The 18,001-nt window shown below is 41.9% G+C and overlaps 1 protein-coding gene across 2 annotated transcripts in view; it reads left to right on the forward strand.

The window, feature by feature from the left end:
* asph (aspartate beta-hydroxylase) overlaps positions 1-17,767 on the forward strand; it is a 23,251-nt gene extending 5,484 nt beyond the window's left edge. Inside the window, exons 2-9 of one of the 2 annotated variants that reach the window (XM_054762688.1) lie at positions 4,259-4,420; positions 5,759-5,827; positions 7,352-7,441; positions 9,036-9,125; positions 9,686-9,775; positions 11,489-11,589; positions 12,097-12,162; positions 13,317-17,767. In XM_054762688.1, the coding sequence (XP_054618663.1) occupies positions 4,259-4,420; positions 5,759-5,827; positions 7,352-7,441; positions 9,036-9,125; positions 9,686-9,775; positions 11,489-11,589; positions 12,097-12,162; positions 13,317-13,973 (1,325 nt within the window). In that variant the 3' untranslated portion in view covers positions 13,974-17,767. The remainder of the gene's footprint in view (positions 1-4,258; positions 4,421-5,758; positions 5,828-7,351; positions 7,442-9,035; positions 9,126-9,685; positions 9,776-11,488; positions 11,590-12,096; positions 12,163-13,316) is intronic. The other variant, XM_054762696.1, reaches the window with a different exon arrangement.
* Positions 17,768-18,001: the final 234 nt, after the last annotated feature.

Raw genomic sequence — 18,001 nt, forward strand, 5'->3', positions numbered from 1 at the left:
GCACAGATAGCGGCCCAGCAGAGCACAAACCCCCCCAGCGGGCCCGGCCCCAGAGCACACGCCCACCCCCACCCCGCCACCCAGGCCCACAGTACCCGCAAGCATGACCAAGCACCAAACCACCAGCCGGCCCAGCGCCCCAGCAGCCTCCGCAGCGCAGCAACCACAAGCTCCCGCGGTGGCACACGGGCCACCCGTAGCACTGGCACCGCCCCCCGGAGACCGCCGAACCTGCCACAAGAGCGCAGAGGTTCCCGCAGCACGTGTCAGTCCAGGGAAAGCAGGTGTGATTGTGTCTATAATGCAATAAAAAAAAAAAAAATAATAATTATAAATAAATAAAATAAAAGAGGACAGCTATGTAGAGCTGGTCTCTGTGTCCCTGAGGGGTGTATCTTTGTGCATGTATATGATAGGTGTGTATGTGGATGATAGCTAATGATGCAATTAAAATCGGGGGACAGCTGCCATTCGGAGGGCCCCTCACCTGACCAGACCCCCCAAACCCTAAGTGTCCACTAAGTGTCCCCCGCCCACCAAGCCACAGCTGAAGGGAGAAAGCAAGGGATCCCCCCCACCTCCGCGCCCCCAGTCACCCGGGGGACAACCGCAGGCGCCGGAGGACAACAAGCAGCTCCCACCTGTCACACATACACCACACACATAAATCGGTAAAATAAAATAAACTAAATAAATAAAATTTAATTAAATAAAAATAAATAAATAAATAAATAAATAAAAAGGGGCAACCCAAGGGGGAGATAGCTCCGCAGGGGCAGCTGGGCTCAGGCACCCGCGCCCCCACACCCCACACCGGACGACCCCACGCGGCAGCCGAGCAGGAGGGCCCAGGGCAGACCCCGCCCCACCACCAGAGGCAAAGGAGACGAGGGAGAGCCAGCGCCACCAGCAGCAGTAGGCGCCCGGCACCCGCAGGATGCAGCAACCCGCCCACCCACCACCCCTGAGGTCAACCAACGCCGCCCCCTGGACGGCCCCGCCGCCCCCTCACCCGACCCAAATAAGTTTTTTTAACAAAATTGAATTTGTGGTTATGAAAATAGCGCTTCAAAGCATTAATGATACCGCAACGAAAGTACGGCTCAATTAATGTGAGTCAGGTCCATAATCCAATAAAAGATCCATCCAGTAAAGGATAGAATGGGCGTGCAACATACTTTTAGGGTAGGACTAATCATTTGACATGGTTATAGATCACTTTGTGGTGTGATGTAGAATACATGACATTTTTTAACAAACTCGCTTCAGAGTAATAGTTATTTATGGTTAGAGCAGAACTCCCTGTGCGAACAGTGGCGGAGCCAGACATTTTTCATTGGGGTGGCCAAAGTGAGGCCATTGCTCACATGGGGTGGCAATAAGTTGATACCTGAAGTGTGTAGATGGCCAGTGGCCATCGCGTGCAAATATAACCAGATTCCGTCGTGAGCCAAGATTGCAGCTTAAACAAACCGCGCGACAAACGGGCACACGCAAACCAAGGCGAAGTTTTAACAAAAATTTGGGATGTTAACCGAAAAAGGCGTTGACCGAGGCGAATGTTAACCGAGGTAACACCGTATATGCCTGTCACAGTTTTTTCTGCATGTAAAACTACAATTGTAAAAGTATAAAAACATGTTTTTTGGGCTTTTTTGCATGATTTCTTACAGGGAAAAAATTATTTGGTTCAATTCACGTCTTCTGGAACAAGTAGTGATGCTAACCAGGGTTCCACAGAACTATGAAAAAAACAGTTATAATACCACAGTAGGATGTGCCATGTTTTTGACTTGATGGATTCTTTGCAGTCTTTCTATTCATGGAAGCATTGCTGCGGTACAGAAAGATTAAAATATCTACTTTTGCTTTTCTGTGTGACTTCAGTAGGGTCTCCACCAACACAACTCCATCTCATGGGCTGGTGTTTTAGTCACAGTTGACGCATAAGTGGGCGACATACACGTCGACTATTAAAGCCGCACATAACAGTAATAATATCATCATACTCTCCTGATCAAAATGTTAAGACCAGTTGAAAAAAGTCAAGAATGTACATTTTGCACTTTTGGATCTTAAGGAGGTTCTAATTCGAGCTTCAAAACGCAAATGGAAGAAATGGGAGGGGGATGAAAACATTTTTGAGGAAGCAATTGATTGCAAAGAAGCATGAAAGAGAAATAGGCTCATCAAATGTCAAAGAGCACAGCCTTTACAGATAAAGTGTTGGCAAAAATGTGTATTGAATGTGATTTAGTGTCTGGTATCCACACTGCCATGACCTCTCGATGGCAAAGGCAAAAAAGCTTTCTCTCTTGTTGAGCTGCATTAGCAAGGCCTCTTCCAGCGCACCATTGCTGCTGAGGTTGGACGCAGTTAGACAGTCATTTCAAACTTCTTCAAACATCCTGATAGCTCATGGAACAAAAAAGGTCAAGCGGTAGACCCACAAAATGTTACAGGAGGTTCCCATTAGCTGTCCATCAAGAGACGGGACCATCCACGGCCCAAATGAAGGTTGTTATGGTGCCGAGTGAAGTCCGATAACCATCAGACGCCATCTGCCAGAGAAGGCTTTTAAAAAGAAAAAGGCTCTTCAGAGGCTCGTTCAATGTTTGCATTCTGCAGGAGAGCACCAAGCATGGAACATTGAAAGGTGGAAAAACATTTTATTCTCCCTTGACTTTCCTGGTGGCTTCCAACGTTACTGGCATGACAAGGAGATCCCACCTGAGATGTCTTCCACACGACACAGTGGAGGGGGCGCCATCACGATCCTTCAATGGAACAATGGAGCTTCAGGATGCGCAGGGGCGTCAAACGGCAGCCGGCTATGTGGAGATGTTGCAGGGGGCGTCCCTCACGACTGAAGGCCCTCGTCTGTGTGGTGATGACTGGCTTTTTCAACAGGACAACACTGCAATAAACTCACTCTTCTGGACCATCCTGCGTGTTCCCCTCATCTAAATCCAATGGAGAACATTTGGGAATGGATTTACAAAACTGGACACGAGCTCCAGACAGTGGATGCCCTCCTTGAAGCCATCCTCACCACTGGAGCAACATTCCCACTAGCCTCCTGGAAACACTGGCATCAAGCATTCCAACACATTTTTGAATGGCACAGCTACTCTTTACTCCCTCCTTTTTTTCCAACATTTTATTTCTATTTTTGGGGGGTTTCAGGTTTTTATTGAGCTATGGTGTTAAACATTTGATCAGCTGATGAACAGCCTATTTCACTTTAATGTTCGTTTGCAATAAATTGCTTAACTCTAAACATTTTTTTCACCTTCTTAAGATCCAACAGTGCCAAATGTATAAATTCTAGCAATTTTTCAATTGCTCGTAACATATTAATCAGGAGTGTATTTCAATAGGCAGCACTGAGTGGAAAAAGTTTGGACACCCCAGGTTTAGTTTGTGCTGCAAGCAGCTCGGACTGATCGATTCCTCGTTCTTGTGGTAACGAAAGTGCATCTAATGGCCGGGCATTGTGTCAATTATTAATTACTTCCTCACATCTGACCTTGATGGGGTTTATGTCAAGCTTCTGGGCATTGCATAGCCGTCGTTGAATGTATTGATTCGCAAGTCACATGATTTATTAAGTCTTTTTTTTTTCCTGCATTGATGGGCAGACAGAGCGTGTGTGAAGCCGACCTTTGAGCTCAGCCGAGAAATGGTGGGTCCTTGCCCGTTTGTCCCCTTCTTCTGCAGATAGCTGCTCGCTGCTACGGTGAGGCAATGTCCTCGCTCGGCAAAAACGATAACATTTGTTCCGTGCTAATCTGAATTATGGAGCCACTTTTTGAAAAACAGCATTTTGATTGTGTAGCAGCTGTTTGCATGTCCTTTTTGTTTTAGATTGTTTGGGGGTTTCTGGCAACACAGAAAATGTATTGGGACATACAGTACATCAAATTTAAAATACAGTAAAAATACTTTTAAGAGTGAAAGTACTGTTACAGTATAAATTGTGTTTAGATTTGTTTGTTGTATTTTTTTAAATGGTAGTGCAAAAACTAATCTGTGGCGGTCTAAATGCATTAGTGGCGGGCCACCACAAACGCATGAATGTACTGGAAACGCTGGTGAGATGAGTGAATATGCCCTGGAAGGAAGCGGAAATACACATACTTTGCCTCTTAATCCAAACGTGTGAAGATGGAACAGTGCTACATGGTATTTTAGCGATAATCAATACTTCATTCTTTGTCAGAAACATGATGCAATACTGCCACTTTCTGTGTTTTAGATAGTACTAAGGTCCAGGCAACCAGCAAGAAAGGAAAGAAGGCCGATTCTGGTTCCAGTAGCAGCACATTCTTCACCTGGTTTATTGTTCTTGCTCTCCTGGGCGTCTGGACATCCATAGCGGTGGTGTACTTCAACCTGGTTGACTATCAAGGAGTTCTTGGTAAGTAAGTACAGGATGCAAGGCTGGTCTTGAACATACAGTATTTTCTTCTCACATCTTATCTTTACTTTTGGTAGGACTGTTTTTTGTTTTGTTTTTCACTTCATACCCAGATGCTAAGGGGTTAATGGAAGTCAGTGAGGCATTTTGTTGCCACGAATGTGCCCAGAAGACTCGAATCACCAATAAAACCCTGTCATCCATACCATTAGGCCTGTCACGATCCAAATTATTGTCGATAATTGATATCATTGACATTTTTTAAACCATTTTTTTCATAACTATATGGCAATATAATGACAGTACATCATATCAAAAACAATAAACTTTAATTTCCGAAAAGTATTTAACATTGTAATTGGAATATCAAGAGCTTTTAAATAAATTAAATAAACAACATAATAAATTAAACAACCAAAAAAGACAAAACTCAGTGAAAATGAAATGGACTGAAATGGTCTCTTTTTAGCAAAAAATGTCTAAAAGAGGTTGAATATCGATATACGATATATATCCTGATATTTTTTTTTGCAAAGTGAGTTTAGACAAAATCAAAGCACAATATGCGTGTCAAATTCTTTTATTAAAATAACACACAACATGAGGATGTTTTTTTGAAATGTTAAAGCTTCATGCAAGATGCTCATGAAGAAAAATCTTATCTAAAAATAGCGTCAAAAATAAAGTAGGCCATTCTCTTTTTGAAATAAATATCAAAAAAGTCAAACATCGTATTTTTTATAGCAAACATTTTCCTCCAGCATGCATCAGGCTGAGCAACTGTCTGACTTCATTGCACATTTGTGGTAGAGCTTGTCGTGCTAAATAATTGTGACTGCAAAGCTTGCTGGATATCGAGAGTCCATTGTTTTCAGCAAAGTTTAAAAGCTGTTTTTTTTCCCCGCTGTTGCAACGGGGACCACATCTTAGCAATGTGACAGGACACCTCTATAAAAGCACACCACTTTGCTTTTGCTTTCATGAGGAACACAACAGGAAAAAGAAGCAAGCACTGAGCTCTGTGTTGTGGCAGGAGTTGTGCAGCCTCACACATTCCTCGTATTAGAGTTTGTGCCAAGTTTTAAATGCACTGGACCGGAAAATGGAATTTTGACTTTGTGGATCATTTCAATTATTGTTGGTCATTTCTATTATGCAAGGTTGCTAATTATTAATAACTGGTGTGAGGACAGGTCATATTGATTATAAAGCATTTCAAGGTTGGCTGTCTTTGCTGGACTGTGTTATATAAACTAATGTATTATTACTATATAATTGTATTATTTATTGTATTATTTTAACATGTTTCACATCTTTTTTTTGTTGCTTGTGTTTTAGGTAAGCTGGTGGCGTATGATAAAGACGGGGATGGTGACTTTGACCTTGAGGATGCCAAAATTCTGCTCGGTCAGTCTATTTTCCCTCCACAATAAAACTAACGTTCTTGTTTTTAAGTGGAGCACAGAGAAAACCAGGACTGTGGACTCGAGTCACAATGATGATGACTTTGGACTCGACTTGACAATGTTATCAAAGACTTGGACTTGGACTTCAATGCCTCGGGCTTTCGTCTGATGACCTGAAAGCCCTTCGGATTTTCCGTGTTGAGTGAAATGTGTATTCCACTAACGTGATCATTTCCAGCAAGACACCACATTTTCCCACACAATCTGCCTCATTGAACGCGTCTTTTAACGCCCAATCAGGTCTATGAACAAACAACGAGGCTGTGGCTTACATTTGTGCGAGCGCCAGTCATTAACACTGGGATGTGTCAACACGCTACCAAGAAGAAGAAGTATTTAACATTGTAATTAGAAAGTCAAGAGCTTTTTAAATAAAATTGCAGATGAAACTGTAATAGCTTTATTAATGAAAGCTATTTTTGTGACACTCTTCATTACCACTGTTAGACAGGATGTGCGCCGCTCTTATTTTGAAGGCCTGAAGTGTGATGTGTTTTGACTATGGCTAAGTGAGATAGCAATCGAGTGCCTCTTGAAGCCATGGCTGTTGTCCGTATTTCGAACACAACTTGCACGAAGTCAGCGGCCAACCTAAAAGGCTGGGTGTCATTAACAAGTACTAAAACACAACTCACACAGCCGCATTAGCATGCTGCGCTAAACCAAGCTAACCCAGCTATTGCTGTACGTGAGCTCATGCTCACATTCGGTGGCTAGTAAGAGTATCAAAGTATTTTCGCCGACGTTTCCACTTGCCGCCTCGACATGTTTAGTTCAGGCGAGGGCTGTTTAGTGTTTGTGACGACATTTCCACACACACTTCCCATGCGAGCTCCCCACACCATGAGAGAGCAGTCCCTGCACAGCAAGGGGGAACTACCGTTGTTGCTACAGAGGCGAATATTCACCCGCCAACGTGAAATGAACAGCGACGGAGACGACTGTCCAAAGTCCAACATGAAACTAACGTCACCAATGTGCAGAATGAAGCCTCTTGTCATCCAGCCTGTGCGGTAAAGAGAGAGACATGTCAATTTATCGAGGCCAGCAAAATGACCGACTTAGTTTTATTTACTCGATTGATCAGTTATTGTCACAGGCCTGCTTGAAAGGAATGTCAACCCCGGTGACGTCGAACCTGACACGGCTTGAGACTTGCAAAACGCTGACTTGCTCCCACCTCTGGAAGAAACTAATGTGCAATTTAATATTATATTTAATATTATAGAAATTATTACATATTTCTTTATTGTACTCATTTCTAGGGGATTTTTACCCCATTTTTCCTTTGCTCACTCTCGTGTCTGGCTGTTTTTCATGAGACGCAGTTGTATAGAAATATTTGTCAGTCCATTTAATGGATTTGACGTCTGTGATCCCAGTCATTACTATGTCATCGAATCACTTCAATTTAGCTGATATTTTTGTATCTGCGAGAGTCACTGACATCTGTCGTCTCACGTAGGACTGCATCAGAAGACGGTAGACGTTGCTTTCCATGATGAAGATGCTGCTGACCCCGTGGTGACGTATGATCCTGAACCTTCAACTGAGGGTAATTCAACGCCATAATAACTGGAGAATGTTTGGAAGGATACCTTTTGTGTCATGTAATGTTTGTCATGACTACGGCCTGAATGGCAATACATAACATACAGTGGTGTGAAAAAGTGTTTGCCCCCTTCCTGATTTTTTATTTTGTCACACTTAAATGTTTCAGATCATCAAACAAATGTAAATATTAGTCAACGACAACACAACTCAACATTTATGCAGTTTTCAAATTATTTTTTTTATTATGAAGGGAGAAAAACATCCAAAGCTACATGGCCCTGTGTGAAAAAGTGATGGCCCCCTAAAGCTAATAAGTGGTTGGCCCCCCTTAGCAGCAACAACTGCAATCAAGCGTTTGCCATAACTTGCAATGAGTCTCTTACAGCGCTGGGGAGGAATTTAGCAGAATTGTTGTCATTCAGCCACATTGGAGGCTTTTCCAGCATCAAGCGCCTTTTTAAGGTCATGCCACAGCATCTCAATAGGATTCAGGTCAGGACTTGGACTAGACCACTCCAAAGTCTTCATCCATTCAGAGGTGGACTTGCTGGTGTGTTTTGGATCATTGTCCTGCTGCAGAACCCAAGTTGCTTTCAGCTTGAGGTCACCAACAGATGGCCGGACATTCTCCTTCAGCACAATTCATGCTTTCATTCATCACAGCAAGTCTTCCAGGTCCTGAAGACCATCACACTACCACTACCATATTTTATTGTTGCTATGATCTTTTTCTGAAACCCAGATGTAATGGGACACACACCTTCCAAAAAGTTCAACTTTTGAGTATTTTCCCAAAGGTCTTGGGGATCATCAAGATGTTTTCTGGCAAAATTGAGACGAGCCTTAATGTTGTTTTTGTTCAGCAGTGGTTTTGGTCTTGGAACTCTGCCATGCAGGCCATGCAGTTTTTGTCCAGTGTCTTTCTTATGGTGGAGTCATGAACTCTGACCTTAACTGAGGCAAGTGAGGCCTGCAGTTCTTTGGATGTTGTTGTGGGGTCTTTTGTGACCTCTCGGATGAGTCGTGGCTGCGCTCTCGGGGTCATTTCGATTGGCCGGCCACACCTGGGAAGGTTCACCACTGTTCCATGTTTTGGCCATTTGTGGATAATGGCTCTCACTGTGGTTGGCTGGAGTCCCAAAGCTTTAGAAATGGCGTTATAACATTTTCCACACTTATAGATCTCAATTAATCTCAGTTGAGTTATGTTTTAACGGGGGGGCGGCAGGCAATCACTTTTTCACACCGGGCCATGTAAGTTTGGATTTTTTTTCTCCCTTAATAAAAAGTTTCATTTAAAAACTGCATTTTGTGTTCAGTAGTGTTGTCATTGACTAATATTTACATTTGTTTGATGATCTGAAATATTCAAGCATGACAAACTTGCAAAATAATAAGAAACCGGGAAGGGGGATAACCTTTTTTCACGCCACTGTATATATGTGTGTGTATATACTGTACAGCTCAGTATTTTCTACAAGGTCGGAAAGTGTTCAAATATAAGATGTGGTTGTTTTTACACGAATACTTCATTAGTTGATTGGATTTGACGTCGCTAATTCTAATCCAGGTAATTATGTCACCAAATCACGTAGAACTGAACGAGGAAACTGTTGACGTTGCTTCCCATGATGAAGATGCTGCTGAGCCTCTGGAGACCTCTGATCCTGAACCTTCAGCTGAGGGTAATTAAACTGGATAATAACTTACAATGTACAGTCATCCCTCGTTTATGGCGGTTAATTGGCTCCAGACCCGACCGTGATCAGTGAATTTCCACGAATTAGGATTCTTTATTTATAAATTGAATATTTTAGTAGTCAGAGCATAGTAAACCTGTTTACAACCTCCTAAATATGCTTTCAAACATGGTTAGAGCTGTCTCTACATGAAATAACACCCCTATAGTCACCTTTACACTCACATTTCCTAATACAGTAGACCAAATAAGAGAAAATAGGACATAAGCCATAAAAATCCTACATTTTTATCAACATTATTAGAGCCCTCTAGACATGAAATAACACCCCATAGTCACCTTTACACTCCTATTACCCAATATAGTAAACACAATAGGAGAAAATAAGACACTTAAGATACTCAGACTTGTTTGTATATTTCTACTGGCAGTCATACTCATTGTTGGGTCATGTGGGTCATAATTGCCTTTTCCTTGTGTATTTTTAGCGTTTTATGTCACCAAGATATGCCGTATCCCCGCCCACTTGTGCTCATTTGTCCACAGATGTAGTGGAGCCTGACCCTGTGCCTGTGGAAGATGATTGGGAAGCGATGGAAGTGGATTTACTCAGCACAGGTACTGGACCTAATACAGGTAATGCATTGAAGACACCGGAGATGTTGCTGTTGATACGTGAGACGCACCTCTGTTACAGTACAGTTTCCCAACACTTGGTGGCGGTAGTGTTGTGGAACAAACGCCAATAAGCACTGAAAGTACAAGTATGCAGGGCCACTGGTATTTTTTTCTTTTTTAGCCCATGTAGATATACTGTATATGGATATAGTCCTTACATGTAGATAATATTTCAACTTTTTTGTCCATTTTTTTTCTATAAACTCATCCAATCCCAGCCATTTTTCAGAAGACAACCCCTTCAATATCAGCTGTCTTAGACCATTTTTGACTGATTTTTCAAGGCACACAGAATATCGTGTTGTATGGTTATATGCAGGCATGGAAAAAAATGATTAGAGCACCCTTGTTTCTTCAGTTTCTTGTTCATTTTAATGCCTCATACAACTAAAGGTACCTTTTTGTTTGGAAAAATATAGCAATGGCAACAAAAATAGCTCATAACAGTTACATTTTTGGCAGTACAATGCTATAGCTATTCATGTAGGAACTTTAATGATTTTACATTTGTTTTTTTTATATCTTACCAGGCATTGAAATGGATCAATAAACTGAAGAAACAAGGCTGGTCTAATCGTTTTTTCCATGACTGTAAACATGGAACCTACCAAAAACCCTTTATTTTTAAAATCACACATATTAAAATTAGCAGATTTAGTATTCTTTCAAACCGCTAGAATAATGTATAAAGTTAATACCTCGTTACCCAAAAACCTCATACAGTATTTCTCAATCAGAGAGGAGAAATATGATCTTAGAGGAAAATTCAACTTAAAACATTTATATGTGAGAACTACGCTGAAACCCACAGCATTTCCGTGTGTGGAATTAAATGATGGAAGGGATTGAGTAAGGAACTCAAATAAAGTACAGAGATGAGGAAATTCATAAACAATACAAGCAGTTGATGTTTGCTAAATACAAGCAGAAGAGTCTTCATCATCTCAATGATGTTCTGTCATGCTTGTTATTTGTCTTTGTTTTTTTTTTGTTATTTATTATTATAATGACTGTCATATAAAACATGACATGGAATGCAGGAAGTGAACAACATGTACTGTAATAGATGTAGTATAGATGGGGGGTAGGATTAAATAAGCGTTGCTTCTTCCTACTCCTTTTGGACATGTGGAACTGTGAAAGAATGATTCATGAGATGTATTCCATTGGAACCTTCATGTTCAAATAAACTAAACCAAACCAAACCAAAAAGAAAAATTAGACTCCTGTCTTTCCTCAGCAAAAAAAACCTTTGTTTTTACCTTTTTCCACAGTAGAACATAGGTAAGGCCTCGGTCACGAACCACCGTATGTTTTTTTTTTTGTTTTTTTTTGCGGAGGCCACAGCCGCCACATTTTTCCGAAAACGTGGTGAGGGAGTGGCAAGAGCAGGGAGGGAGCGCGTCACTTGCACGATTGCGCAAGGCAGGCCCAATTTTCAGGTTAGAAAAGGAGTAGCCAAGGGGTAATATTCGGGTCATAAGTCACCGATGCACTACACCACTGATGGGAATGTCATACAACTTCATGTCAAACAATCCCAAGTATCCCTTTCACGGATACTTGGCCTCCAATGCAAAAATCTGTATGAAGTGGAAGCCTCAGCACGGTTTGTTATGGATGGAACGCTACCGCCATAGACTGCACCTTATCTTTTCTCCTACTTTCTAGATGCATTACCTGAGGATTTGGCTGAGGCCCTTGTGGATGAATCTTTATTTGAACAAGAACCTCGGGATGAACAAGAACAGGAGACAGCGGAGCCTCCTGAGGTTGGTTCATTGTCCCGTAATCCCTCCTTTATGGCGTTTCATTGGTTCCAGACCGGACCGTGATAAGTGAATTTCCCCGAACTAGAATTCCTTATTTATGAATGGAATATTTTGGTAGTCACAGCATAGAAAACGTTTTTATGACGTTCTAAATATAGTTTTCAACATTATTAGAGTCCCCTAGGCATGAAATAACACCCCTATAGTCACCTTTACACTCCTATTACCCAATATAGGAGACACAATAAGAGAAAATAAGACATTCAAGACACAAATAAAACTTGTGCTTGTTGCGGTAAATGTGTTCCAGATATGTGGAGGACAGGAAGTGATGTCGGAGGGTCAGAGTTGAGTTTTAGCTTGACATGTGTTATGGTTATGGCCGCTAGAGCAACACCAGCGTGAACGCAAAGAAAAGCACACCAAAGTATCCACCAATTATCTTCTGTTTTTTTTTTTTTTTTAAATCTTTTTCCCCTCTACCATGTCTTCCATATTTCTTTTCAGGTATTTGAGGAGGATCCCGAGGTAGTGGAGGAGGAGCCTCCCGCCGTTGAATCGGCTGCCGAAGAGGTTGGTAATCCTTGCACATTGCATCATATTTGTACACATTTATTTAATGGTAACCTTACAAACATTATATACTTACTTTTTTTCATTATTTATGGAGTAAGTCATGTCTTGTGTACACAATGTATTCTAAACGCTATTCCACGATAGCGACAAAACTGCTAAGCATTACACATGTTATATAAACATCTTCATGGGGGTGGCGGCAACAAACATTTATCCACATATACAATCAAACAGGCTATAAAGACTTCTTTACGAAGCAGATTTAAAACAATCGTGGAAGGATAAGCAACTCCAGTCATTTACGCTTACCATTCTGTTTTTAGAAGGCAACCAATCTTCATCTCCAAGTCTTAAGGTTTAAGTCAATGTTCTAAAAGTTCTCCAGTTCATCTCCAAATGCTTCTTCCTCCTCAAACTATTGACACATGGCTCAAATCTTGGCTATAATCACTGTAAACATCCTCTGTGTAGTACGCCGCCACGTTTGTTTAGCTGACTGATAGTACTCCGATGGAATACTACATAAATGAGACTGAACAGCGAGAGCTAGCTCGTCATGGCTGGCGCCATCAACTATGAATATCATTTTTGCAAATTTACCGTTTGCTTTCAAAAATGGAACAATGTAGAACATGATTACAAACAATATTTCACATATTTAAGCAAAGTTGATGAATCATGTCAAGTCCCCACTCGATGTTCTTCCGCTTCGGCTCAAGCTAAAGTCACACACAAACATAACATGAATAGCACAGAGGTGCATTCACAGACATCAGGTCAGGTCCGCGACCCACAGCTTTTTTTCCGTGGGTCGCGGTCCACCATTTGAGAATCACTGATAAGCGTTTTTTTTTTTTTTGTTAGTCCACTGTTTGGGTGTACACTAATTTGGACAAGAAACAATGCCATCTGCCCTCTGATCGACCCTCAAAGTGTCCTTGTGGGTGAATTTCTGATAAACCTTATTGGTCAGTTTCAAATTTGGAGCGGGAATCTCGCTTCTATTCACTGTGAGGCTTTCTTATCACGTTGACTCACCCGGATCAGAATGCGATACCCTCTTGCAGTAAAAGCTACTTTTGTCGAGATGCTCACCCAAACTTAATGGATTCTTGTTTGGTCCATGGGCCCACCCCTCTTTTTGTAAGCAGGAACCTCCGGCTGGAGAGATGCCAGCTGCTGAACTCGAGGAATCGGCAGAAGATATGGAGGAACCTGCTGTAGATTATGTAGCAGACGAGGAAGTTGCACTGGAGGACCACTTGGAGATGGACGATGGAGTTATGGAGACCACAAACGATGAGGAAGAAGCAGCAGGACAAGTTGTTGAGGACGAAGACCAAGGAGTAGAGGAAGTCCCGTACGAGGAGCATGTTGAGGATCCAGCACTATCATATGATCCCACCGAAGAAGAGGCTGATCCATTTGAAATGGAAGAGCAGGCATCTCCAGTAGAAGACCACCAGGCGTTGCCCTCAGAGGATACCGAGGACGGTCTTTATGATTCCATGGAGGAGCCCACAGAAGAGGAGGATGAGGTTGCTACCTTTGAAGAGGAAGAAGAGGAGGTGTACGCAGAGGTGGAAGAAATTGCAGACGTCGCACATGAAAACGATGCAGATGCGGACGTGACAGACGGGGACACGAACCCACCTTCATACGAACCCGTAGTAGAACACACGCTTGCTGAAGACGACGCAAAGGCAGCAGAAGAACGACTCGCTGCACCAAAAGAGCAGGAAGCGGAAGAAGTACCCGACTCTCCGTTAGAAGAGGCGGAAGAGACAGAAGGGAGGAGTGAACAATAACGGGCGTCGGTACGGTCATATGTATATTTTTTTAATCGTGGCGTTGATCACCCTTAACACTAGTAGCCAGCAGTGAGTTCCAGACCTCAGTCATTGTGATTTTTATGTCTTTTAATGTGAATGGACAGACGGACGTACAGTTGAGGTCAAAATGATACATGGCTCAGGTTGGTGGAGCGGTCGTCTCCCAACCTCCATCCTCCTGTGACCATGCGGAAGCATCCTTGAGCAAGATACGCAACCCCCGGCTGCGCTTTGACTCCCTTGCAGGTGATACTACACAAATCAAATACCACTTACCATTCATAAAATCAATATTTTTCTCCCCATGACACGGGCCCTAACTCGGGGTGTAAGGCTACGGCGTCCTCGTGGTTCGCTACATACCTCGGGTCACGGTTGGGTTCATTTTTTGTTACGGTAGGGGAGCAAAATGGCTTTTGTGTGAAGTGAAGTTGAAAATGAATGAAGCATGGAAATGCAACCTGATGGCTGGCGATTCTCCAATAAATTAAATGCTCGACTGAAAATAAAGATATAGCAGGCAGAAAAATGGTCTTATGTGGGGGGGGGGCACTTTGACACATTTCGTGCATCGAAGATGCATGAGCCAAGGGACTGAAGATCAATATACTGTAACGTAAGCTATATAAGCTTTGTGTCATGGATGACCAAGAAAATTTGTGCAATGTCTAATAATATCTCCGTAACTGCTCATTTTATTTTTACAATAAAATAAAAAACTAGTAGCGGGTCAAAAATGGCCTCCAGGCCGCACTTTGGCAGTGGCCGGCAGTGCATTTGGTACCTGGGCCTTCAGTGAGACCTTAGCTGGCCAGACGACCATAATGATGACAATGTGTTGGCGCTGCAACAATTAATCGACGATCAATCAATTGTCCGTTTAGTCAACAACTCTTCCGGTGTTTGATTAAAGCGTTTTTTTTAATGTATAAATGTAAATATCCTCTGATTTCAGCCTCTCAAATGTGAATATTTTCTAAATTTGCTTCGTCATCCATGAAAGCGGTTTTAGGCAAGACTGTGGAAAACACTGATGGACGTTTTTGACTCTTTTTCTGGTATGTTGGCAACCAAACCACAAACTCTTTGTGTTTGCTTCATAATGATTTGGTCACATTACTCAATTCATGGAAACCTCAAGCTTCAGATTCCTCGACTGACAAAGTAGTAATTAGTTGCAGCCCTGTTGTTATAGCAGAAATCTGATTGGTTCAAGAAACAGCCCCATCGCTAATAGTTGAACAAGAAGAAAAAACATTCTTATATAAAATGTAGTGCAATATGAATAAAATATATTTAAAGTAAAAAGTTTATAAGAAACGATTTGTATTTTCACAAATAGTGTGTAAAAATGTAAGTAAATACAGGTAAATGTACACTTTATACAAGGGAGGGCAGACAGTACAGCGCAATAATGTTGTGAATTATCTTTCACAGACAGGTGAGGTATTGTAGAGCTGGGTGGCGTGTGAAATGAATGAAGTCCTGTAGCGTTCACTGTGGGAACGGAACCGGAGGAGTATGTTGGAGAGTGAGCTCCGCTGCCCCTCTGTTGTCCGATGGAGTGGGTGGGGTTGTCCGTGACGGAGAGCAGTTCGTCCAGCGTCCACCTGTCTCTCTCACAGTTGCAAACGCCCGATAGACTGTTGGCAATAAATGAATCCAATTTTATGGAACAAATCATTTAAGTTGTAAATGTAGGTCAGTGCTTATGAGTGTTGAGGTCTGCAGAGGAGGCCTTGGGCAGCGTGTGGGGAAATCCAACTGAAGGGTCCATACCGGAATATTTGAATACGATATGTTCGGACTGGCCCTTTTTTGAAATGAGTCTAGGAGTCTCTAGGACAGTTTACAATTTAATTCAAACAGTAGCAGATGCAAACAATTACCATGCCAGCACTGGAGAGAGCGATTAGCTGCCAGTGAAGGTTTCGTAGAGTCCAATGGACCTCTGAAGATGTTGGGATATTAGTCTAGTTTTGGGCAGCTAAAAAGATTAAAAAGGTGGCATATCTCAAAAGTGTGTGTGTGCACGCGCAGATAAAAACAGGCTGCATTTGTTCCGAGGGAAAAGTCTGAGTGTGTTACGTCTCTGTGGTAGATGAGCACAAACATGTTGTCGTACTTGCCTAAAAGAGAGTGGAAAATATTTAATGTAAGATTTAACGTTAATCAACTGCTCAGGTGTGTTTTTGAAGCACAAGCTCAATCATTTTCACCCAATCCTTCATAAAGACATCTTCAAAGTTGATGTTTTATTGAAAAGTGGCCCACGATGATGATGGTTCACTTCAGAAATGCTATGAATATCGCTAAAGTTCCTCGGGGGGGCTAATCATTTTGACCTCAACTGTACAATGCGACAAGTCTGTAAGTTATTGTTTTAGAGATATTTATTAATAAAATGGATTTGTGGAGAGAAATGATGAACATCAGAAAGACCAGTGGAAATATGCAAACAACTTGACTGTTTTTGTTTTTTGTTTCAAATTTACCTTCTTGAGAATAGGTATGAAAACTTTTGGATATAGATTTTACTCCGTATGTTTTTGGTACTAGGGACCATTTGGGTGCTGAATAAATTTTTGGTTATGATCCACATTCTGTTTGTTTTATTTCTGTTTTCTCGCCATCTGTTTATAAGGCGTGGCCACCGGAGCACGCGGAAGGAGGTCGTCAGTGCCCAGTCTTTTATGCTGTCTGCGCTCTGTTCCTGTCCGACTTACCTACCCACATACTGGTCCAAAGTGTGGCCCACAGGTTATTATTTATTGGCCCCGTGGCATATTCCAAAAATACAATTAAACTGAGAAAAAATAGCAAAAGTAAAAATTAAAAAAAAGTAGCATAAAAGGTTTAATGAAAGGAGAAAAATGTAGAAATATTATTGTGTTTTGTCCCGTACAGTACAAGTTTCACTTTTGCGGCTCACAGCAACTATGGTGCGTTCAAGGACGGCCGAACAAAGTACAAATTCTCAAAGCTTGATGAAACACATGATCAGTGACACACAGACATAAATTGTGAAATGGTGGGCTTGGGTTTTTTTTTAACCGTGGTAAATGTATGCTGTACATTTGATGGTGAATGAGAGGTCTTCTGTGGAAAAATCATCCTATTTTATATATTACGGCTGTCAAAAATAGCATAGTGATAACCAATTTGTTTCCTGATTTTTTTAGCGTAATTAACGCATGCGCCTCACGTCAAGCCACACTTGGCTGCTGCGTCGGCAGACGAAGGATAGTGGAGCATTCCCACACAGTCACACGGAGTCTGCCTCTTTAACAACTTTATCCTGACATGAACGCATCAACAGCAATGCCATTCCAACACCTCCAACTCACAAAAACGTCTCTCGTCCTCCTCCGAACGACACTTCCTCGTTGTTAATAGACCACCGCGAGGTGCGTTCACTGACACTCCGAAAATCACCAAGTATTATGCTTGTATGTGTGGTCTAAATAAGCAGAAAGACAAATAAAAACAATAAGTGGAAACTCTTATCACTCTCTAACGTAACTCTTACCGAGGAAGTATAATTTGATACATTTAAGTATGCTCAGAAATCCCAATCTGCTCTCCCAACGTGAAATCAGCTAAAATTACGTGGTGTCCTTGAAGGCAACCCTTCGTGGCTGGTAGTAGCACGGTTAACGTGATACAAATGTTGTGCTACTGTTGCACTGATCTGTACTAATAAGTCTGGATAGCTCATACGTGTAAAATTCCTCTGATTAAATGTATGTCCAGAATTGATAGGTTTATATAGCTCTGTAATAGCTAAGAGGAAATGTACCTACTTTTTTGTTATATCATGATATATGTATTTCTTTAAGGGACGAAGGTTGCGTTACTTGAAGGAATGGGAGAATCTCAGTGCTTCCATGATGCTTACCAGGCATTGTATACAGTGCAGTTAGCAAGCCAGTTTGCATACAGTTGACCCGGCATGACCCTTCATTTGGATAAACAACTTTTTTTTTTTTTGCTGCTGAATGACT

The sequence above is a fragment of the Dunckerocampus dactyliophorus genome, chromosome 2 (assembly GCF_027744805.1).
Source record: "Dunckerocampus dactyliophorus isolate RoL2022-P2 chromosome 2, RoL_Ddac_1.1, whole genome shotgun sequence".
Taxonomy (NCBI): domain Eukaryota; kingdom Metazoa; phylum Chordata; class Actinopteri; order Syngnathiformes; family Syngnathidae; genus Dunckerocampus; species Dunckerocampus dactyliophorus.